Source organism: Aspergillus flavus, chromosome 3 (assembly GCF_009017415.1).
Source record: "Aspergillus flavus chromosome 3, complete sequence".
Lineage (NCBI taxonomy): Eukaryota > Fungi > Ascomycota > Eurotiomycetes > Eurotiales > Aspergillaceae > Aspergillus > Aspergillus flavus.
The window spans coordinates 2,713,172-2,737,369 of NC_092407.1; the positions used below are offsets into that span (position 1 = coordinate 2,713,172).

The following is a 24,198-nucleotide window of genomic DNA, read 5'->3' on the forward strand; positions in this document are numbered from 1 at the left end:
ACGAAGGTGTTAGCATGACGATATAGTAGTTTCGGGGATATTTATGCTGCATAGTAGCCACAGATATACTCAATTATAGACTTGGGTCACTCTAAACGTCGTTAGTTAGCAAGCTCTCCTTCTGTACCTTCGCGCCTTACTTAACCAGCTACTGCCAAGTAACAACCTAAATCATGCAAGATTACACAGAAAGAGCCGCTCGCGGTACTGAATCCCAGTTTCAAACAGGTAGGTCTGTTCTTCGCACAGTATATCGGACTAGATACTCATCGATTATCCCAGGCCATCAAATTCCCGTTCAACATCAGAAGAAACCCGGGCTACAAGAAGAGCTGGAGGACCCAAAGCCAGTATCAACCTACATACCGACCGAAGAAGGCGGTTATACGACATATAAGGCAGCGGGAAAGCTTGTTGGGAAAAGAGCCATCATCACAGGTGGTGACTCTGGCATCGGCCGCGCCGTTGCCTTATTGTTTGCAATGGAAGGAGCATCTAGCTTGATCGTCTACTTGCCCGAAGAAGAAAAAGACGCACAAGAGACAAAAAGAAGGGTCCAAGGCACAGGACATGACTGTCACTGCTTGGCTGTGGATGTGCGCAAGAAGGAGAATTGTCGAAAAGTGGTTGATACCGCCGTGCAATGTATGGGTGGCATAGACATCCTGGTGAATAATGCGGGATTCCAGAACATGATTGGGGACATTAGTGGCCTTGAAGAGTGAGTGGAAAGCTCCCTTTCGCTGCACCCGATGTTAAAACCATCAGGACTGATATATAACCAATAGGGATCAATGGGAGCGTACATTCGATACCAACATCCATCCATTCTTCTATCTTTCGAAGTACGCGCTTCCGCACATGAAGAGTGGCTCAACTATAATAAACTGTGGGTCTGTCAATGCATACATCGGTCGACCTGACCTCCTTGACTACACTGCAACCAAGGGTGCAATCGTTGCATTCACCAGGGGCTTGTCTAATCAACAAGTTGGAAGAGGTATACGGGTGAATTGTGTTTGTCCTGGCCCAAGTAAGCTCAACCCCATCTAACAATTGCACGACAACTGACCGCTACCTAGTTTGGACACCTCTGATCCCATCAACTATGACTAGCTCTGCAATGGACCAATTCAGCAGTGTGCCAATGGGCCGTCCGGGACAACCCAGTGAAGTGGCGACTTGTTTCGTCTTCCTAGCAAGCCAAGACAGCAGCTATATCTCGGGACAATCATTGCATCCCAATGGAGGTGTTGTTGTTAATGGGTAGCCAGGTAAGGGCGCTTGGCTGAGGGGTTAGCCCTCGATACGAAGCAGTCTCCTTTCAGCTTTAGCTGGCCTTCGGCTGTTTAAGATATAAGACAGGTTCACCCACTCATCTATGTAGTTAAACGGTACCTCCATAACATACCATAATATGACATAAGCAGTAAAAGAGCTTTAGCTAGTAAAGCAATAGTCTCAAGATATGAATAGTAACTAGCCTGCCTTATTGACTAACATAGAAAATGACTTTAATTTTACATCTACCTAAATTGAGCCCTTGGGATCGAATAGGACGATAAAACATATACCAAAGACCTAGCGCCTGTACCACATGCGTGTGATTCTGGTGTGCCTCATTTTCTTCTGGAGTTGGAAAATTCCGTACATCAATGCCTCGGAGGTCGGTGGGCCTTCGAATTAGCGGTCAGCAAATATTCACAAATCATGAAGGGAAATCATAGCCATGGGTGCAAACGAACATCCAGGAACATATACATCAACAGGGACGATTCTATCGCACCCACGAACAACGGAGTAGCTGTAATGATAGTAGCCACCACCATTTGCACAGCTGCCCATGCTAACAACCCAACGTGGGTCGGGCATCTGATCATAAACCTGCCTAAGAGCGGGTGCCATCTTGTTCGTTAACGTGCCAGCGACGATCATAACATCTGACTGGCGAGGAGAGGCTCGAAAGATAATCCCTAGGCGGTCTTGATCATATCTCGGGGTAGACAGATGCATCATCTCGACAGCGCAGCAGGCAAGACCAAAAGTCATAGGCCAAAGAGAGCTCTGACGTGCCCAATTCGCAACTTGGTCCAAGGTAGTCCTAAGAACAACGTTAGGCACGTATAACAGTTCCAATCCCTTGGGGAGACAAACAGCACATATTGCATCGCACCCTCCTTCTTCTCCTGGCTCGGTAGAGGTACCTCCTTCCGTATCTTTCCAGAAGCAGTCAGCGGCTGACCCGAATGTCCTTTGTGCTCAAGCGCTGTGGCCGATTGATTGGGGGTAGTTGACAGATGTGCAACTAGTTGGATTCGAGGAATCGATGAGACCAAGCGTGGTCGTGCTGCCTAACGTGAGCGGAGCTCAAAAGACTCGCGAGCGGAGAATTGCTCACCATGGAGGGCACCCGGAAGGGCGCGCGCTGATAAAGGAAGCATGGCAGCTGTAACTGGGTTCGTTATGAGGTTCCTTGAGAAGATCCTTGGGTTGAGAACCGAAAGATGTTGGAACGACTTCAAATGTCGCTTGCTGGTGGTAATTATGATACCAGAAGGCAAGCGTTGCGGCTCCGGACTCACGGTTCTGCACTAGTGGTACACTAGCCTTTACTTTACTGTCATAATACAAGGAATGTACCAGTAAATAGTGCATTTGCAGGTTATTTCACGTACAGTACTGTAAGAGGTATCAAACTAGGTGTCTATCAGGTAGGTAAGTTAAATTCTAAACTACATCATTGGGTCATTTTAATACCGTCTTGTACCCATTTTATCTTATCTACACTACATGTTCTACCCCTTACCCACCTATACTACATTTAAGTTGTATGTAACATGTTCATTCGACCTATATACAGCACTTCTCCACCTCCTTTTACAGGTGAGGAGCCAAATTTACGCAGGTGAAGTTTTCCTAAACTCGAATGCCTTCAGAAATAAACACAATCCCGTACCGCCGTAGATCATTCTAGATACAGATATATCTCCAGAATGTCAGGACCGAAAATTGCTTGCATCGGTATAATTGGAAAAGCTGTACGATAACTATGGCTCGTTCAAGATGGCTTGCTAATGCTCTAGAAGGATAACCCTTTGCATATTTCGCTTTTCCCTCCTTATCTGAATTCTACTGTTGAATTCTCGTTCCTATTGAACTCTTGTCTCGATATCTTTGAGATACGACAGAAGCAAACTTCAGTCGACCAAGACCTAGGCCTCTTGCACGCCGTGGATGAAAAACTAGCGGCATATGGTTGGCTAACAACTACTGGAGTAAAATTACTGGTCATTATTGATTTGATCGGACAACCAGTTCCAAACAGCATGGGGAAACAAAAAGGATCTCCGAGGACTGGTTCCAAAGATCCAGACCTGAAACCGGTAAGTCCTGTGTCGGATGGTCTATGTCGAATATTCTTCTCTTGTCTTCAACACATTAACAGAAGTCCAAATTAACAATGAACTATTAGGTTTTCCGAGCCTTGCAGACAGCTTATATTCGGCTTTTGCAAAACCCGTTCTATTCTCCGGATGATCATGTCCCTACAATCAAAGCTGCTGCCCCCACATCGAATTCTTTGCAAATCACAGACCATGAATTCATTGCGGAGGTCAGGAATATTGGTGAAACATGGGTGCTAGATGCGACTATACTTTGAAACGATCCGGTGGCCCAAGCTTATGGTAGAGACCAACTCCCTAGGTACGTGAAAGGAGTAACTGTGGCTCATGATCATTTGCGGGTTATAAATATCCAGTAGTGTTTGACATAACCTTTAATAGTCAGTGAGGCAGATTATGTGCCGTTTTTAACTTTATTGGCCTGGTTTACTTAGTCCACGCTTGTTAATCTTGAAATGGCAAGAAGCGGCAAGGCGTCAATGTCATGTTTGTGGCGGTGACACAGATGAACTTCTGAGACCGCTAATTTATGAGACAATTGAAAAGTATTTTATCGCCCTTGCTATGCTATCGCTGCTTGCGTAAGTGCTATCAAGATAATCAATTGACAACATAGAAACCACCGGTCTAAGCATACCTGTACCTGTGACAGGTTAATCGCACGAAGCTTCAAATTCAGTCTGTTCGAGACTCCTGACTATATCTTCAAGCTCGCGAGTATCACAGATTGCCCAAACACCACCTCCTTTAGTCATTACCTTACCGACCTCCTTTCCAACCAGATTCCTGCCGACTTTCCCAGGCCCAATGCCAACCCAACGTTTTACACCCCTCTCTTGATCTAAATACCTGATACTGTCCCACCATCGCACAGTATCAACACACTGTTGTGAAAGTAGCCTCCTTAGTTCATCTGCCGAGCGGAACGGGAGACCGGAAACATTTGAAACACACGGCATATGTGCTGGGAAGTTGAGTTTGATTTTGTCAAGAGCACGGACCATATATTCTGCCGCAGGCATCATTATGGGACTGTGGAATGGGCTTTCACTGTTCAATCTCACTGCACGTGGATCGTGACCTCCAAACTGGCGAAGTTGGATAAGGAGTGTTCTTATCCTTTCAATACTTCCGCTCAGCACTATTTGATTTTTAGAGTTGACATTTGCCACCATCACTTTCTCAATAGGCGGCATCCCATAACTTAAATCATCTCTCATACCATTTGATGCAAGGCCTAGGAATTCATGGATTGTTGCGAGCAAACCGTTAAGATGATCAGGTTCGCAGACAAGTGCCACCATTCCGTAATCCTCGCCAGATTCCGTGGAGGCTCTTCGAGTGCATTGGGCCATTATTTCTGCCCGCCGTCGAACTAGTTTAAGAGCGTCGCCGAAATCAATATAGCCCCCAGTAACTAGTGCGGAGAACTCCCCCAGGCTATGACCAAGGGTGACATCCACACGAGATTTCGTGTCGAAGCCAAACTTTTGTTCTAAGATTCGTAGGATCAATATTGACGTCGCCATAATAGCAGGTTGAGAATTCTCGGTCTTATTCAGCTCCGAGTTCGGTCCTTCAGAAATAACACGAGAAAGCCGAAACCCCAATACACTATCCATTTCATCCAGGAAGCTCCCAGCGATGTCTGGAAAGTTATTGATCCATGAAGACACCATTCCTACGCGCTGTACTCCATGACCTAACAAACCGTTAGCCAAAATGGCAACCTGTGATAGGAGGCTGGCTGGTTCGGACCCGGAAAGAAAAGAGCTGTGCGTAAAGTAGCCTTTCTGGAAACACTATACCATCTTCTTTGGCATTTGAGGATGAACAATGACCGGCATGGCACATGATGCAAGGTACTTTTTATATACAAAGTATAATTTGAGCCAGAAGTAAAGAGCATCTTAAAAGTTGTTGAGAAGTGTAACCCTCAGGGGCGTCATGGAAACACTAATAGTATAATATGTAAGCATCGTGATGCATAGGAGAGACCCAGTTAAATAGCTCTCAACTATGTTGACCAAGGATATATCTAAGCAACAGCTAGTATCATAACTGTATACCACGTGATCCGTACAGACTGGAAAGCGCTGACCGCCTACATAATCAATCAACAAATTATCTCTGCCAATGATACTACCTATCAATACGTGAGATTGAACTTATTTATTTGGTATACCTGTCCTGTTTCGTTAATTCTCGGTTTCTTAATGGCTTAGATACAACACAATTTTCTGGGGCTATATTCACCTTGTTCTGAGTAGTTCCGACAATGTTCTTGCCAAAAGCCGCGATCTCGTCGGCATCCTCCTTGCGAAATCCTCGAAGACGCCAACGTACAAGCTCTGATGAACCCGTCAACCCCCCAAAAGCCAAAAGGCAACGGTCCAGTTTGCGCCATGTTAGTTCAGACATCCCTTCAGAGGACCCAAGCGAGCTGCACGAACATGGAGGTTCAACAACTACTGCTTCCCAAGACTTTGTGCCCCAAACCGCAGACAATGCTATTTTCCAGGAGAGCATGCCAATCAGAGGTTCAAAGAAGTCAGAGAGGCGAGGCGAGGCTGATGGGACCATTGTCCTCGTAAGTTGTGTTTGGTTAAACTATGGCTCTCCTACATGAGTTAAAAAGATGAGTCGCTGACGCTATCACACATAGTCCAAAACTGACTTTTACAATGTTGTGCAATTACCGGCCTTGCCAGATCAGATTCGCGGACTACAATCAGGCAAGTCTTGCTTATTTTCTCGCCATTGACATTGTTAACACGAACACAGATTCTTATAAATGCTTCTTTGGTGCAGGCAATTGCTACGCCCTAGCCATGACGAACTCCCATGCAATTATCTGGCCATATTCAATTGCAACTTCCTCACCCTCGCCCGCCGATGTGTTTACTATTTCCATACCCGAACCCTGCAGGGAGCCAAATGGGCCAGTTCCTCTTGGAATTCTATTATCCAGTGTAACAGCTGGGCTTCCAGGATTGATGATCATCACTCCTGATACAGGAAGGATTATATACTGGGAAACTGTCTCATGTGCTGCATCACTGGGCCTGGCCAGGCAGAAGCAGAAGACCATCCAGGGATCTATACCTAATCTACTCTCGGGTGAACACATTACAGATCTCGTGAATGGCGAGCCTTCTGGTGTCATCGTCACATTATCGTCTGGGAGGGTTGCTCATATCACCGTTCGGGATCCACAAGGAAAGCCAACAGTGACTGTCAATTTCCTGCGAAATACGTCTGGGCTTAGTAGGATTGGGTTTTTCGGTGGTATTAGAAACGTCTTGGGTGGAGGCTTTGCAAGGAAAGACCTAGCTGCCGTCAGAGCTGGTGAATCTCATCAACGTGGACAGCGAGACATTATCATCGCTACGTCAGGCGGGCTCTTTGAAATCTGGGATACACATTGGAATAACGGGATTATATTGAAGAGACAGTTTGATATAACAAATGACCTATGCCATCATCTTGGTACGGGAGATTCTAACAGCTCTGATGACTCCAACATCGAGATCTTGGACTTCTCACTCATGCCGGCTGAATACAGTGTTCGTGAGCTACAAGCTAGCACGTCGGTACCGTCCTGGCATTTATCGCTCCTTGTAACTCAGTCTGAGATGGGCTCGCAAAGCATGTCTCTTGTGCAAGTCAATCTAGCCGAGGAAGTCCATATCTTGTCTACCCATCCTATTGATTTGCATGGGGTCTCGACGGCTCTTGATTCAAAACCGAGATTGTATCTTCCCAAGCCCGGTGATACGGCATTCGTTTTAATGGGTCACTCTGTTGTACTCTTATCGTTGAGTTTAGGCAAAGACCAGTCCGCGCAACATCAACAACCACGCGTGTTCCAGGACTCTATCAGCTTCCGTTCAGGAAAGGCCTTTGAAATTCTAGGCAGCGGCGCTGAGGACAAAAGGGATGAGAACTCGTGTCCCGCATGTCTAATAATGGTCCGTGATTTTGGTATCATCCGCATTACAGCTTTACCGCACCACAACTCGCCCCCCACCGCTGAATGTGTTCGAATCACTGCTAAACAAAAGATCGAGCAAGCCATATTCTATGGTACCATGCTTGGAAATCCACTGAACTTGAACAACAAGAGTAGCCTGGATTTCTCTGTCATGGATATCGAGCAAGCCGCGTTGGAAATTTGCAGAGAATTGCTCCAATCTAGGTCAAAGTTTATCCCAACGACAGCAATATCCTTAGAACAGAATCTACGATCGAGAGCGAAAGCTTTGGATGATCTGGCATGCCTTTTGATGCAGCAAAATAAGTTATTGGGTGAACAAATTTGGTGGGAGTTATTATGGGGCGCGGAGAAACTTGCGGCTCAGAGGGCTATGTGGAAGATAGAAGAAGGCTCTAGGAAATTAAAGGGCAAGGGATCGACCTTTCTTACCCACGTTATCAATTCGATGAGTGACAAATTTAAAACACGAGTCGAGAAGCAAGACGGCGAAGTTGATCCCGTCCGCAATTGGTTTCTCCATGATACATTCCAGATGGAGCATGTTGTTCCATGGATTTTCAATGCCATTAAGCCAAAGAAAGGGCACTCGTCCAGACAGGGACGAAAGATGTCAGAACAAATACTGGAAGCAAGTGAGCTTTCTTTGGCAGTCTTGGAGACCGCATTCAGATTCCGTGATGAGCACGCTAGTCGGTATGGTATTCGTGACGGATATCTCGAAGACGGCGTACTGGTCACCGGCTTTAAAGGTCTACCGGAATTCTGGACGTCTCAAAATTTTAGTTACGTTGAAACGGGCCATTTGTTGGATCTAGAACTCGATAGTTGCAGGGCTTGGATTCAACAAGCAACGTCTGTCACCGAAGCCCCTGAGAGCCTAACAGTGAAAAGAATTGCGGGCAACAGTGCCAGACAACTCTGTGTCCTAGGCCAAATGCATTATGAGCGAGTCCGGTGGCTTTCTGCCCAGGAGGACCCAAAACTGGTCGATGAGGGCATCGCTACTGAGCAGGCCCATGTTAAACAACGCAAATGGCGACTCTTCAAACTTGCAGGTATTGGAAGATTAGACGATGCCATTACGTTGGCGGAAAAATTTCGAGATATGAGTGCATTAGTAGAACTAATCATTGAACTTCAAGATCAAACAAAGGGCGAGATTCTCCCAAGCTCCCGAAACGATGCGTCAGATACTATCAGCTGTGAATCTGATCATCTCAACAAAAAAATATCTCTTTATTTTGAGAAATTCGGTGAATCATGGGCAAATGCATTCTTTTCCCGGCAGATATCGATGCGTCAGTCGGGAATACTGTTCGCCATGAAGAAATTCCAACCTTTTATCACTCAGTTCTTGCGCAAGGATGCAGCCTATTCGCGGCTGGGTTGGATTAATGATGTGATTGGTGAAAATGACTACAACGCCGCCGCTCAGTCGCTAGAGAAACTCGCAATAGAGGGGGAATCCGATTTATGGAGTCATCGTGTCGAACTTTCCCTAGCGAAGCTTGCCAAACTAGCAACATTGGAGGAGACCAACATACCGAGCCATTCAGGTTTCCACAACGATATACGGCATCTGGAAGATCTCTCTGAAATAGACGCCGTCCAAGAACTCATTTACGCCTATATTTCCCCGGCGTTGCAGGGTGCAATTGATCAAAGAGCTGAGGTTGACCTAGCCATTGACCACTTTGGAAAAAACATTGCTGGAGATAGGCCTTCTCTACATGAACTACTTAGTGAAACCCTCACCAAAGTTGTCACCAGGCAAATCATTGATATTCACCAATTGGTCGATATATTGACATTGATAGATTCCGACAAAGCATCAGAATATGGCCAATCAGAATTATCCGGGAAAGAGTTCTACCTTGCCTTGCGTGTCATTCGTCTTGGAATTTATGCTCAGCAAGATTCACTCAACTATATCACTATGCAGAAGCTAGTGTGGCGACGGTGTATGATAAAAGACAATTGGGTGGCTACAGGAAGGGCGGCCGAGAGCATGGACAATGGAAGCGAGCCCTTTATTTACGACACGGCCCTTTTCCGCACTATGGGTTTATGTCTTAGAGACAGTAAGTACCCGCTTTAAGGACACTTGTGGTCGCTGAATGAACTAACACCACTAGCAGGATACGACGAAGACGCTAGCTACGCATCCCTATACATTCCAAGTTCTCCACAAGATGTGTTTCTAAACAGATCGGACTCTGAACTTCTCTCGACACGCTATCGTCTGGAGCAACGGACACGAATCATACATGATCTTGAGAGGGAGAATGAAATCCTACATGAAAATGTGGAAAAAGGAAGGCTTGATTTTTGGTTCAAGAATCTTCTCACCTCTGCAGAAGAGTCTGCATCCATCCCAATCCCTCCGACTTTTACTTCAGAAGAATCCAACAACAACAACCAGCAAGTGAAGCGGTCCCCGCAGCCAAGGGAAGGGTCTAGTAAGGCGCGGCTAAGTTGGCTTTGACCTCTGATTGGCTCCACTACCTAGGCTCACAGGTTGCACGATGCTAAGCAAACTAGACTGTTGTGTCTTACGGTTATTGTATGTAATTTGACCGAGTACAGTGGCAGAATTTGGTTATCACGGCCCTTGTATGTCTGCTAATTTAATCATCCATCACATACTAAGATAAGACAATCTGAATACATTATCTGCTCTCGTTGACAACGAGTTTGAAATCTCCCACGCACTATCAGGCTTCGATGAAAATAGTTACAGCAGTCCCAGCGCTCATATGGGACACAGTCCATGACCCTGCTATACCAGTGTCTTACCGAGGCTAGTGGCTCCGTCAACGTTGAGCACTTTGTTTCCATCCACAGGTCTTTCTTCATTTTGCACACCATGGAAGCTTTCCTCGAACACAGGCTCTGGCTCAATCGTCTCAAACTTGGTTTTATAATCCGCTAATCCTTGAGTGCTACTATTGGAATAGCGCCGAGCGTTTGTGAGTTTGCAATTATAGTCATAGACTTCGTCGCCCGGTTGGCCCCTGAGTACACATTTAGCGAGTCATCCGGTGTAGTGTCAAAACTCGACTGGCAGGGGTGGGCTAAAAGAGAAATGCTCACCAGTTTCCCTTTCCCCCGCCATCTTTTTTTGTCTTCCGGGGATCAGCATCAACGGGGCCAGATTTTGCAAAGTAGCGAGGAAGATTCTCTTGGGATACAGCTATTCCATCATGAAGTACGGAGTGGTCACGATCGTTTACTTTGTGAGAGCGCGTCACTGAATATGGATCAGCGATATAGGTAGGTGGTTTCTAACAAAGAGTATGGGGACCTGGGTCTCCAACGAGGTTAGAAGGTAGGGCTATGGTTACTCACTTGTAAAAATGATCGTCTATGTTCCAGGTGTCAACACGCTCACCGAAACAAATCGAGATTCCTAGGAGATAGGATAGCATTAGCGGAATCAAGAGCAAACTGCAGAGAGCAATCGTGGGATGACTTGATACAATGGCCCTCCTTCCTCGGGGGGAATCATAGTTCAAGGAGATACAAGAAAATGAATCATGAACAGTGTTTGAAAATGCAATGAGTATCCAGGAGATTATCAAATCCTGCTGCATACAACCACATCCAAGCACAAGTTCCATGCACTCTGAGGTCTTACCAAGGAACCATTTCAGAAGTAACAGGAGTCGTGTACATACCTTAATGGCCTATATGACACGAAGGTCACCATTCATGAATATTAGGTATGACGGTATACGATCAGTGGGCTCTTGCTAGGTTGGTTGCTGCTAGCTATGGTAAATATTAAATATCGCATGGGTAGCACACACTATGCCAGCAGTCACGCGTGTAATGGGGAATGGTCCAATTCTCGATGCCTACTATACATAGTACATATACGTTCTTGAGCTGTTTTGTCCACTGGGCAGTGAGCAAGCTAAGCCAAGACGGGGGACTCATGACCTCATCGTTGCTCAATACAGATGCGGGGTTCGCAATTGCCTACTAGTATCATTTCATGTGGGGTAAAGAGGCCATTTAGTTCGAGGCCTTATTGCCGCCCCACAATATTGTTACCAATCCCTTCACCAGTACTGCTGTACTAGTGAGTGCTAAGAGGCGACCCTAGCTGGAGAGGGCAGTGTAATATCAGTTTGTATGATTATATTTTTCCTTCAATTGAGGTTCAGGTCGTCTACGGAGTAAAACTACACCCGGGGCTTTTGTCTAAGGACTCTGCGACCAGTTAACTATCTTGGTTAGGTATAACCTGCTGCAAAGAGTATTGTCCACTGGTGATAACTGTAAAGACCTAGATCATACAGATGTAGAATATAAAGGAGTCTAATCAGCGCACAGGGTGCCTACCTACCGCCTGCCAGCCAGCCTGAAGCTTGTATATGTCAATGTCAGAGGCTGAGAGCAGTACAAAGCACTTGGCTTTGTATGAAAATCCTAGTTGTTGTGGTTGTAACTTGTTATACTATTCTGTCGCAATGCAGTATAGAAGGTAGTGATGAAGCTGCTTATTAGCTGGTATGTTACGTTCTATCAATTCATATATTTAGTAGTTATATTTACCTCAGCGAGCTTAGGTGTTGTGCCAAATACACTGATGGTATATGTAGAGGAAGTTATTATTTTGTTAATCTATCTAAGTAATTAATGGGTGGTCTATTCTACTATCTTTTCTATCATTTTATAGTAGAAAATGAGATAGATTATAATAATTCTTTCAATTTTAAAAAAATTATATTCTATGATTAATTAATTAATAAGCTTTATAATTTAGTAGATAATAAAAGTATTAATATTAAATTACTATTACTATTTTTATTAAATTTATTAGATATAATTAAAAATATTAAGTATTTATTATTATTAGAAAATTATTTATTTAATCTAGACTAGAATATTAATAGAAATTAGAAATAAATTTAAAAATCAAATTAAATAATTTATTGAAATAAAAATAGATTTTTTTAAACAAAATCTATTTTTATTATATAAATTATTTAAGGAGTATAAATTAATATACTTATGTATTAAAATATATTTAATTATTACAAAAAATAAGATTATTAAACATAAAAATATTTCTATTTCATTTTAAACAGATTATTTAATAGTTATAGAATTTAACTGAAAATATAAATTAAATAACGGTCATATTAAAAGGACCCCCCAATATATAATAGCAATTGTCTTAGGCAACTATGTTCTATATAAGTAAGCTATTAATAAACTGCTAGTTTATATAATAAACTAGTGGGTCAAAAGTCTGATTACGCCCGAAAAAATTAGAAAAATGTAACAAACTTAAACTCGATTTTCTTAATCAATTCAAAAGATATTAATCTATAAAATAGTTCTATAGAATCCCTATATTAATATTTTGTATATCAGCTATATATTTAATATATAGTCTAAAGTCTATAAAATATAGATAGAATTAAATAATCTACAATCTTTTATAAAATAGTCTATTAGATCTTTTTAATATGTCTTTTAAATAGAGTCTAATCAATTTCTAATCTTTTATCTAGAAAAAGTATAGGATAGAGTTTTAAAGGCTTATATTTAAATAAAATCTAGATATACTTTATAGAATTTAAATTAAATAAATAAAATGGCTATTCTAGAATCTAAATTCTATAGAATTTAAACTAGTTCTATATCTTATAAAAAAATAGATTTTTATATTATTTTATTAAAATATAATTCTAAATTCATAGATTAATAGAAGTATTACAAAGCCAATATACAATTGATTTATAGAATATATAGAATCTCTAGGCCTTTTAACTCTTATTTAATCTATATATATTCTAGCTCTCTTTATAATTTAAAATTAGTTTTAAAAAGATTAATATTTTAATTTTTTAAAATTTTTTAATAAAAGAATTTATTAACTATTTAGTTAAAATTTAAAAAAAAAAGAATTTTTAATCTATTTAAACACTATTAAAAATATAGGAAAAAAATAAAAATTAATTTTCTTTATATTTATTTTATTATTAAATTAATAATAGAGCTTTATTTTTTATTTTTTATGTTTTTATTTAATTAATAGACTATTTATTTTATATAATAGATTTTTTATTATAATTTTAATTTTTTTAATTATTTAAAAATTATAATAGTATTAAAAAATATAAAGTAAATTATTATAGTATTTTCTATTATTTTTTTTATAAAAAATTATTAGATAATTTAAAAATTAAATTAATAATTAAAAGATATTTTTTAATTATTAATATTCTAATTTTATATCTTTAATAAAAATATTTTTAAATTTATTATTATTTTTAGAATTTAATAAAGATAGAAATAGTTTTTTAATTTTAAATATTTATTTAAAAGATTTTAATAAAAATTTAAAAAAATAAATAAAAAATTATTATTATTTTATTATATATATTGTTGATTTATAAATAAAAATAATATTAATATCTTAATAAATAAATAGTAATTTTTATTTATAATTTTATAATTTTATAATCTAATATTATAGATTAATTATAAAAAATATAATAATAAAATAATTAAAATTTATAAAAATCTTATATATATTTTAATTTTTTTAATAAAGTTAATAATTAAATTAAAAAAATATAAAATAAAATATAAAATAAAATAGTAATATTAATTATTTATTATTAAAATTTATTATAATTTTATTAAAAATAAAAATATAATAAAATATTAAAAAATAATATTTTAAAATTAAGAAAAAAATAGAAAATTTTAAAATAATAAAAATAAATTAATAAAAAATTAATAAAATAATATTAATTTAAAAAAAATTATAATATTTTATTTATAAAAATAAATTTTATTTTATTAATAAATATTTATAAAAAAAAGTCTTAGTATAATTAATTTAAATAAAAAAATTTTTAAAATAAAAAATAATAAAAGATTAATATAGACTCTATATATATAATTTTATATTTTATTATAAAAATTATAGTTTATTTTTATATTTTTATTTATATTTAAAATATTATTAAAATCTTCATAAATATAAATAATTATATTAAAATTATAAAGTATAAAGAATCTATTTTTTTATATTTTTAATAAAAATAATTAGTTAAATTATTATATTTATTTATAAAATTTAGAAAAATTTTATTACTAATATAAATTTAAAAAAGATTATTTAAATATTTATTAAAATTTATATTATTATTAATAAAAATTTTAAATTAAAAAAATATTTAATATTTATTTTTATAACTATACTATAAAATCTATATATTTATTTATTAATATAAAATTATTATTAATAATTTAAATTTTTTATTATTAAAATTATTATTTTAAAAAAATTTATAAAAATCTATAGAAATTATATCTATATTTTTATTATTATTAAAATATTTATATAATTTATTAAATAGAAAAATATTTTTTTATTAAAAAATATAAAGATTCTATTTTTATATAAAATAATTAAGTATATCATTAATATAATTACTAGTAAAATCTTACTATATAGATTAATATATTTTTTTATTAAAAATAAAATTTTATATTTTATATTAATATTTAAATAAAAATCTTATTTATAATTAGATTTAGTATTTAAAAAGTTTTATAAAAATATTTATTTTATTTTTTTTTAAAAAAAATAGAGATCTATAATTATATATAAATTATTAAAAATTTAATAAAATAATAATAAAAAATTATTATTTTTTATTTTTAATTTTAAAGAATTTTAATTAATTAGTTAATTTAAAATATTTTATAAAAATTAATTTATATAATATTTATTTTTAAATTTAAATTAAAAATAAATAAATAAAAAATTATATTTTATATTTAATATAATTATTATAAATATATAATTAGAGTGGTATTCGGGCCGGGTTCGGGTCCTAGATCTAGAAACCGCCCCCGACCCGGCTCCGGTTCCGGGTTCGAGATCTAGGACCCGCCCCGACCCCGAACCCGGGCCAATCTAGATCAACCCGACTCGTTGGGGCCCCGCCAAGCCACAGGCTAAACCTAGTTAGGTAAGGCGTCGCTTATTAATCAGGTGCCTTACCTAATTAGGCCTAGTATATTAATTTTAAAAGCTCTATATCTCTACCATTTCTATATATATTGAATTGATATTTTATATATATATATATAATCTAGATCTATATAGAAATGTAAAAAAATCTAGATTTTCTAGATTTTTAGATCACATGACCTTTTTCGGGTCGGGGCGTTTTTCTAGATTTAGGGTCGGGTTTTGGCTCTAGAACCCGACTCGAACCGGGAGCCGGGTTGGGGCGGGTTCGGGTCGGGTTTCTCGGGTTACCCGTACCACTCTATATATAATTATATTATTTAATTATATTAATATATTTATAGTTTTTTAAAATTATATATATATTATTTTATACAATATTTTTAATATATTTTATATAATTAATTTTAATAATATTCTATAAAAAAATATTAAAATATTTTTAAAAATTAATTTATATATTAAATTTTATAATTTTTATTAATAATTTATTTAAAGTTTTTTATAAATTATTTTATTTTTAATCTTTCTATTAAAAAAATTAGAATATAAATAAAAACTAAAATTAATTTATTTTATATTTATTAAAAAACTAATATTTTAATAATTTATTAATATTTTTTAATCTATATTATTTTTTTAATATTTTAATTTTAAATTATTAATTTAAATAAAAATATTTATTATTTAAGAATAATATAATTATAAAAATTTAATAAAATTAAATTAAATTATAATATATTTAATTAAAAAGTTTTTATTATTTTTTATTTATTTAAATATTAATAATAATATATTAAAAATTTATTATATATTATTAGAATTATTTTTAATTATTTTAATTTATAAATCTTTATAAAATAGTTTAAATTAAATAAATAATAAATTTATTAATTTTTATTTTTATTTTTTTTTAATTTTATAATTAAATATAGAACTAGAAAATAAAATCTAATTAATAAACTTTTTTAAATAATAAAAAAAATTTTAATTTAAATCTAGTAAAATATTCTTATAAAAAACTTTTAAATTTAATATTTATATAATGTTAAATTTTAAAAAAATTAATATAGAAATAGTTAATTAAATTATAATAAAAATTAAATTATAATTAATATATTTTTTAATTTTTTATATAAAATATTTATATTACTAAAAAAATATATATTATTAAAATAAATTAGTATATAAAAATTTTAATTTAATAAATATAATTTAAAGATTTAAAAATAAACTAATAAAAAATTATTATAAAATAAGATTTTATAGAAAATAAAAATTAAATACTTAAATTTAATAAATTTATTAATATTAAAAAATAATTCTATATTTTTATAAAAGAAATCTAAAATAAAAGCTTTTATTTTTATACTATAATAATTTTATAATAAATTAAAATTAATAATATAATTTTAGTATAAATTTTATTATTGAAACTATATTAAATTTAAATTATTTATAATATTTTATTTATAAATTAATAAATGAATAAAATATATAAACTAGGTTTTAAATAACTATCTTTATTATTTTATTAATAAATAATAAATTAATTAATTAAATTTATTATTTATAAGAAAATTTATTTATAATAATATATAAAATATAATAACAAAATTTTTATTATTTAAAATTTTATTTAATTATTTATTTAATTTTTATTTATATATTAAAAATATTATTTTTTTAAAATGAATTTTAATAATATAAATATATATTAAATAATTATTAAAAATTTATAAAACTTAAAAAGAATATTAATAAAAATTAATTAAATTATTAATAAAATATTATAATAAATATTATTAATTAAAATAATTTAAAAAAATAATATAATAATATTATTTATTAAAAATATTAAATTTAAAAATGTATTTTAAAAATTAATTTTTAATTTTATTAGATTATTTTATATATTTAATATCATTAAAATCTAAATATATTATTTATATTTATTTAATTAATATAATTATATTTATAATATTTTTTATATATTATTATAAAAATTTTAAATAAAATATAATTCTAATAGATCTATAATAATTAAAAAATATTTATAAAAAAATATTAATTAAAAATATATATAATATATAGTATTTTTATTTAAATATTATAAAATAAAAATTTATTTATTTATTTTAAAAAATACAGTTTAATTATGAATATAAATTATTAAAATTCTAATAAAAAATTATTTATTAAATTTTAAAAAATACAGTTTAATTATGAATATAAATTATTAAAATTCTAATAAAAAATTATTTATTAAATTTTAAAAAGAATAATAAAAAATAATTAGAATAATTTATTTATTATTTTTTTATTAATAGTATTATTTTTTTATATTTAAAAAATTCAATATTTAATATATAAAATAAATTAATAAGTAATAATATTTTATATAATTATTTTATTATTTTATAGTTATAGTTTTAATATAATAATTTATTAATAATTTTTTATTTAAATAATATTTTTAATTAAATAAATTTTTAATTTAAATAAAATTAAATTATAATAATTAGTAAATAATTTTTTATAAATTTTTTCAAATTTTTAAAAAAATAATATTAATTAATTAAAATATTCAATATTTAATTATATTATTTATAATTAAATTAAATTTATTATTATTAATTATATTAAATTAATATTAATATATAAATTTTATATAATTAAAAAATTTATTTAATATAAAGATAATAATAATAATCTATTTATAAATTTTAATAAAAAATATTAAAAAGTTTTTATTATATTTATTTTTTATATTATAAAAAAGTTTTTTTTATTTATTCTAAAATTAATAAATAGTTATATTTATTATTAATAATATAAAAAAATCTAAATATATTAATAAAATATTATTAATTAAAAAAAATATATAGATTTATAAAGAATTTTATAATAATTATATTATTAATATAGTATTAAATTAATATTATTAAAAATAGAATTACTTTTAAATAATATATTTATATTATAGATTTTTTTAATAATCTAAATATATAAATAATATATACATATATTAATAAAAAATAAAATTAGATTATTAAAAATAAAATATTAATAAAAAAATATATTAATTATAATAAAATAAAAAAATTTATTAGAATTAAAAAAATAAATAAATAAAACTAAAAAAAGTAAAAAAGAAAAAAGATAGAAATATAAAAAATAAAAAATAATAGAAAAATATTAACTATTAATAATAATTACTATTATTATTAATAATTAATATTAATATTAATTTACTATATAATATTAATAATATATTTCTTTATAAAATATATTTATATATATTTTTATTAATAATTTCTTAATATTTAATAATATTATTTTTAATAAAATAAATAATATATATAAAAACTAGCTAATTAAAAATAATTAAATTAATAAAAAAATAATTATTATAAAATTAGTATAAAATTAATCTATAAAATATATAAAATCTTTAGATCTTTTAATCTTTATTTAATCTATATATAATTTAGCTTTTTTTATAATTTTAAATTAATTTTAAAAAGATTAATATTTTAACTTTTTAACTCTTGTTTAATAAAAAAATTTATTAACTATTTAATTAGAATTCTAAAACAACCTTTTTTAAAAAAAATTCTCAAGCTATTTAAGTGTTATTGAAAATATAAAAAAAAATAAAAATTAATATTTTTTTATATTTATTCTATTATTTAGTTAATAATAGATCTTTATCTTTTATCTTTTATTTTCTTATCTAGTTAATAGGCTATCTACTCTATATAGTAGATCCTTTATTATAAAAATTAATTAATATATTTTTAAATAAAATTATTTATAAAATTAAAGCTCTAAAAAATTTAATAATGAATAAAGATTTATTTTTTACTAGTATATATTAAATATAACTTTCTTAAAATTTATATATAAAAAATTATTTAAATATTATTTTTTATTTATAGATAAATAAATAGATAGATTATTAAAACTAAATATTTAAAATATATTTATAGATATATATAAATTAATAACAGAGAAATTAAATAAATTAATTATTTATTATAAAATCTATTTGTAATAATATTAAAAATATAAATATAAAATATTTAATTTTGATAGATTAGTAGAATATAGAATTAATAATTTATAAAATTTAAAATTATTAAACTAATGTAATCGTGGCTATAATATACTACTATAAAGAGAAGCTATAACTTATAAGTTATAGAGAATCTTATGGCTCTATTAAAGAGCTATTAGATTAAACTTTAATATATATATAAACTATAGTAATTCTTTCTAGATCTATAGAAAATTAGTAACTCTCTATCTTTTATAGTATACTATTATATATAATTATATCTAATAATATATTTAAATTTAAAATAGAGCTCTAATTCTATTTAATATAGTTTTATAATATTTAATTAAATTATATAATTATAAAAAGATATAATAGATTTAAATGAAAAGCTAAATAATATTATTAATTAAGCTATTTATAAAAAATAGTATATAATTAAAAAAAGATTCTATTAATAGAATAATTTAATATTAAAATCTATTAGATAATTACTACTATTTAAAATATTATTATAATAAATAGATAATAACTCTTTTAAAACTAATAATAACTATTTAAATAATTTTAAAGTTTTTAATAATTATTATAATAACTAGATCTTTTACTATAATTTTTATAGTAATTTAACTTTTTATAATTAATTAAATAAATAAAAGAAATAATTAATAATAAAAAAATTTAAATTATATTAAAATATTAATTATATTAATAAAAAATAAATATAAATAATAAAAAAGTATATTTAAATAGTAAAATCTATAATATAGTAAATAGTAGATTTTATTATTGAATAGATTATAGAAAAAATAATTTAATTATTTTATTTATTATTTTATACAATCTTTTACTAATAGATATACTAAATAATAATACTCTATTAATTAAATTTAAAAAAATTAAAATATTTATCAAAAAAGTTTTATTATAAGTAAATAATTATTTCTATAAAAAAATCTTTAATTTTAATTAGATTTTAAATACAATAGTTATTTTAAAGATAAATAAATTTTTATATGAAAAAATTTTTAAAATTAAAAAATAATTATTATTAAATAGAAGTTTACTAAAGCTCTTAAAAAATATTAAAAATTAAAAAAATATTATATTTTAATACAAAATAAAAGCTCTATTACTATATTTAAAGAATTTAAAAAATAAATTTATAATAATTTTAATAAATATTAAAATTAAAATAAATAATAGAAGATTTATAATAAATATTTTTAAAAAATAAAATTAATATAAATTTATATTAATATTTATATTAATACTATAATTTATTTATCATTTTTATTTATAAAATATATTTATATCTATTATTTTATTATATAAATAAAAAAATCTATACATTAAATAAATTAAAAAATAGATTTTCTAAAGATTTTTAATATTATAATAAAAGATTTATATAATATAAATAAAAAAACTATTTTTAAAAATATCTATTACTTTAAAGTAAATAGTAAAAAATCAGTAGAAATTAATAATTAATAAATAAATCTAATAGCTTTTAATACTATAATAGAGCTAATAGATATATCTTTTTAAAATATTATAATAATTTAAAAAATATAATAAAAAATATAAAAATAATTAAAAATACTATAATTATAATAAATTAAAATATTTTGTTAAAAATCACTATGTAAAATTAAAAAGAATATATTAAAAAAAGATTAAAATTAGTAAATAAAGGGACTAGTTAATTAAATAAAAAAAATCTTTTTTTATAATACAAAGTAGTTTAAAATTGTAGACTTATTAAAGTTTTTTAAAAAATATTATTTAACTATAGTAACTATTTATATACTCTAGAGAATTTTATATTATATTATTAAAAAATAATTAAATATAATATAATAAGATATATAATATAATATCTATAGATTTAAAATATTATATATAAATCTATAAAATATTTTTAAATTCTATTTTTATATAGATAATTACTAGAACTATTTCACAAAAATAAAATATAGTTCTTTTTTATTAAAACTATAAATAAAACTAATATAAAAATAAAGATTAAATTAATAGTTTTTAAATATAATAATATTTTCGAAAAAAATTAATTTATAAAATTAATATAGATAATATATTATTAATAAATATAAGTATTTATTTTTTATTATTTAAAAAGTATATAAAATTTAATATATAGATTAAAATAATAATTAAAATTAATTTAATATAATTATCTATTTTTATATAGAGATTCTCTATAGTCCTTATAAAAGAATTTAAAAAAAATAATAGATATATATCAATTATTGCGTATTAAATAAAATAATAATAAAAAATAGCTATTTATTATCTAGAATTTAAGGATTTATTTTTATAATAAGAAAATTTAAATATCTATGTAAAATTAATAAACTATTAATATTAAAAATAATATTTAATATTATATTTAAAAAATTTAAATAATTTACTATATTTTTTAAATTCTATAATATATTTATAATCTTTTAAACTATAATAAATTAAATTTTAATATTATATATAGAAATATTTGATACTATATATTTTAATAATATTCTAGTTTTTTTTAAATTTATAAAAAAAATATCAAAAATATCTATATATTATTTTAAATATAAAAAAAAACTAAAATTCTATAAATATATAATAGATAAAAAAAGTATATTCTATATTAATAAAATTAAATATTATTAAAAATGATTATAATTATAATATATATATAAAATATATTAATTTTTACTATTTATAATATATTAGTAATATTTTATATAACTATTTATAAGAATAGTAATATTATTATATAAATTTTTTAAAAAAAGATATAATACTATATATAAATAAATATTAATTGTTTGATTAATATTTCATAAATTTATTTTTTAAAAATTTAAAAAATATTACTATCTATATTAATTTTAATTATATTAATATATAAAAATATTTCTATATTAAAATTAATATTTTTAAATAGATTATAAAAATATTTTTTTAAATAAAAAAAATAAAAATTTTTATTTAGTAATATTTAATAATAAAAAATTAAATTTTAATAAAATAGAATTATTTAGTATAAAAAAAAATATTTATAATTAAAAAAATAATTTAAATAGAAAAATATTATATTAAAAATAATACTATTATTATTATAGTAGTAGATTATAATAGCGTATAATATTTAAATATTTTAAAAATATATTTAAAATATTTTGTCTACTAAATTAAAAAATTCTAAAAATATAATCTAAAGATTTAATAATATACAAAAAATTATAATATTTAATCTATTAAATAAAAGATCTAATTTTATTAAAAATATTTTTATTAATATTATAAACTATTCTAAATATAATTAAATATATTAATTAAAATATTTATAAAAAGATTCTAATTTATATAGAAAGCTTTAATAAAAATAAATTATATTAAATAATAATTTAATATTTAAAAAATAATTTACTATTAAATAAATAATAATTAATAAAATTAAATTAATAATATAAGAATAGATTTTTTAAAAAATCTATAATAAATACTTAAGTAAATTAGTTAATCTAATTTAATCTTATTTCTAATTCTCTCTAATATTCTAGTTTAGATTAGATAAATAGTCTTTTAATAATGGAAAATAATTAATATTTCTAATTATATTTAATAAATTTACTATTACTATCTATTATTATTAAATATAAAAATTTTATTGTAATTAATAGGTTTTATATTTTTATTAATTTAAATAGTTTTTTTGGACTTATAATCTATTATATACTGAATAGAAATTAATTTATAGTAAAATTAAAATTTTTATTATTTTATTTTCAGCTAGCTTTTTAACTAGATATTATAAATAGAGATCTGCTTAGTAGCCTGAAGAATCTATTTTCCGGGCTATTTAGAGCCGCTAGAGGGAATCGTCCTATTAATATATTATAAAAATAGTTTGAATAGTCTAGTAAATATATATATAATTATTATTAAAAAGTAAATAGTCTATTTCTTAAATATATGATTTTATTAGACTATTTTATAGATATATGTATTAATTATCGTTAGAATTTTTATAAATTAAAATATTTATTTAAAAATTAGTAATTATATTATATGAATTAAACTATTGACTAATTAAAACTATAAATAGTTATTTTTATAAAAAAAATTAAAAAAGCTAAGTAAAAAAAGATGAAAAAATATAGATTTGCTCAGTCTTGGCTATCTTTTTTGTTCTAATTTTAATGTATTAAAAGTACTACTACTTATTATATAATTGATATATATTAATATTTTAAATAGTAATAATCTAATTTAATTATATAGCTTTAGCTTTAATAGTTCTTTTATAAATAATAATTATAATTATAAAAATATATATTTAGAAACTAGATTTAAAAATATTCCAAAAAAATAAAAAGAAATTAAAATTATTAAATTATAAAATATTTAAAAAATAATTTAATAAAAATATTAATAATATTAAATCTAAACCTTATATAAATAATATATCTATAGAACACACTAAAATAATCTTATTGTATAGAATAAATTAGATTTATATATCAATAATATAATTAAAACTATAGATTAAAAAAAGCTCTATAGAACGTTAACAATATATAATATTAATAGTTATTCTAATTATTAAGAATAATAATATAATTAAATTTTATATATTTATAATTCTAGACATTACTGTATAAAACTAACTATATACAAAGAATAATATTTATAAATTGATATTAATTAATTATGAAAT

At 27.5% G+C, this 24,198-nt stretch overlaps 5 protein-coding genes across 5 annotated transcripts; 3 read left to right on the plus strand and 2 right to left on the minus strand.

Moving 5' to 3' along the window:
• Positions 1-63: 63 nt before the first annotated feature.
• On the plus strand, positions 64-1,439 carry F9C07_2282122 (uncharacterized protein). The gene is made up of 4 exons (XM_041291004.2): positions 64-228; positions 283-721; positions 789-1,033; positions 1,083-1,439. Exons 1-4 carry the CDS (start codon positions 174-176, stop codon positions 1,268-1,270), a joined length of 927 nt encoding a protein of 308 aa, XP_041144741.1. The 5' UTR covers positions 64-173; the 3' UTR covers positions 1,271-1,439.
• On the minus strand, positions 1,440-2,576 carry F9C07_2282123 (putative NADH-ubiquinone oxidoreductase subunit B). Its single transcript, XM_041285373.2, has 4 exons — positions 2,399-2,576; positions 2,155-2,347; positions 1,746-2,101; positions 1,440-1,676 (listed from the first exon to the last, which is right to left on the minus strand). The coding sequence occupies exons 1-4, from the start codon at positions 2,439-2,441 to the stop codon at positions 1,582-1,584; spliced, it is 687 nt and encodes a 228-aa protein (XP_041144742.2). The 5' UTR covers positions 2,442-2,576; the 3' UTR covers positions 1,440-1,581.
• Positions 2,577-9,988, plus strand: F9C07_2282124 (Non-repetitive/WGA-negative nucleoporin C-terminal-domain-containing protein). The gene is made up of 5 exons (XM_071510542.1): positions 2,577-3,383; positions 3,473-5,994; positions 6,070-6,139; positions 6,189-9,482; positions 9,540-9,988. The coding sequence occupies exons 2-5, from the start codon at positions 5,683-5,685 to the stop codon at positions 9,884-9,886; spliced, it is 4,023 nt and encodes a 1,340-aa protein (XP_071365082.1). The 5' UTR covers positions 2,577-3,383; positions 3,473-5,682; the 3' UTR covers positions 9,887-9,988.
• Positions 2,735-3,890, plus strand: F9C07_1428051 (Sedlin). Its single transcript, XM_041291005.2, has 5 exons — positions 2,735-2,883; positions 2,937-3,038; positions 3,087-3,383; positions 3,473-3,705; positions 3,839-3,890. Exons 2-4 carry the CDS (start codon positions 2,994-2,996, stop codon positions 3,659-3,661), a joined length of 531 nt encoding a protein of 176 aa, XP_041144743.1. The 5' UTR covers positions 2,735-2,883; positions 2,937-2,993; the 3' UTR covers positions 3,662-3,705; positions 3,839-3,890.
• On the minus strand, positions 9,989-11,301 carry F9C07_2282126 (uncharacterized protein). Its single transcript, XM_071510543.1, has 4 exons — positions 11,039-11,301; positions 10,750-10,810; positions 10,495-10,651; positions 9,989-10,415 (listed from the first exon to the last, which is right to left on the minus strand). Coding segments are annotated over exons 2-4 (393 nt in total). The 5' UTR covers positions 10,751-10,810; positions 11,039-11,301; the 3' UTR covers positions 9,989-10,180.
• Positions 11,302-24,198: the final 12,897 nt, after the last annotated feature.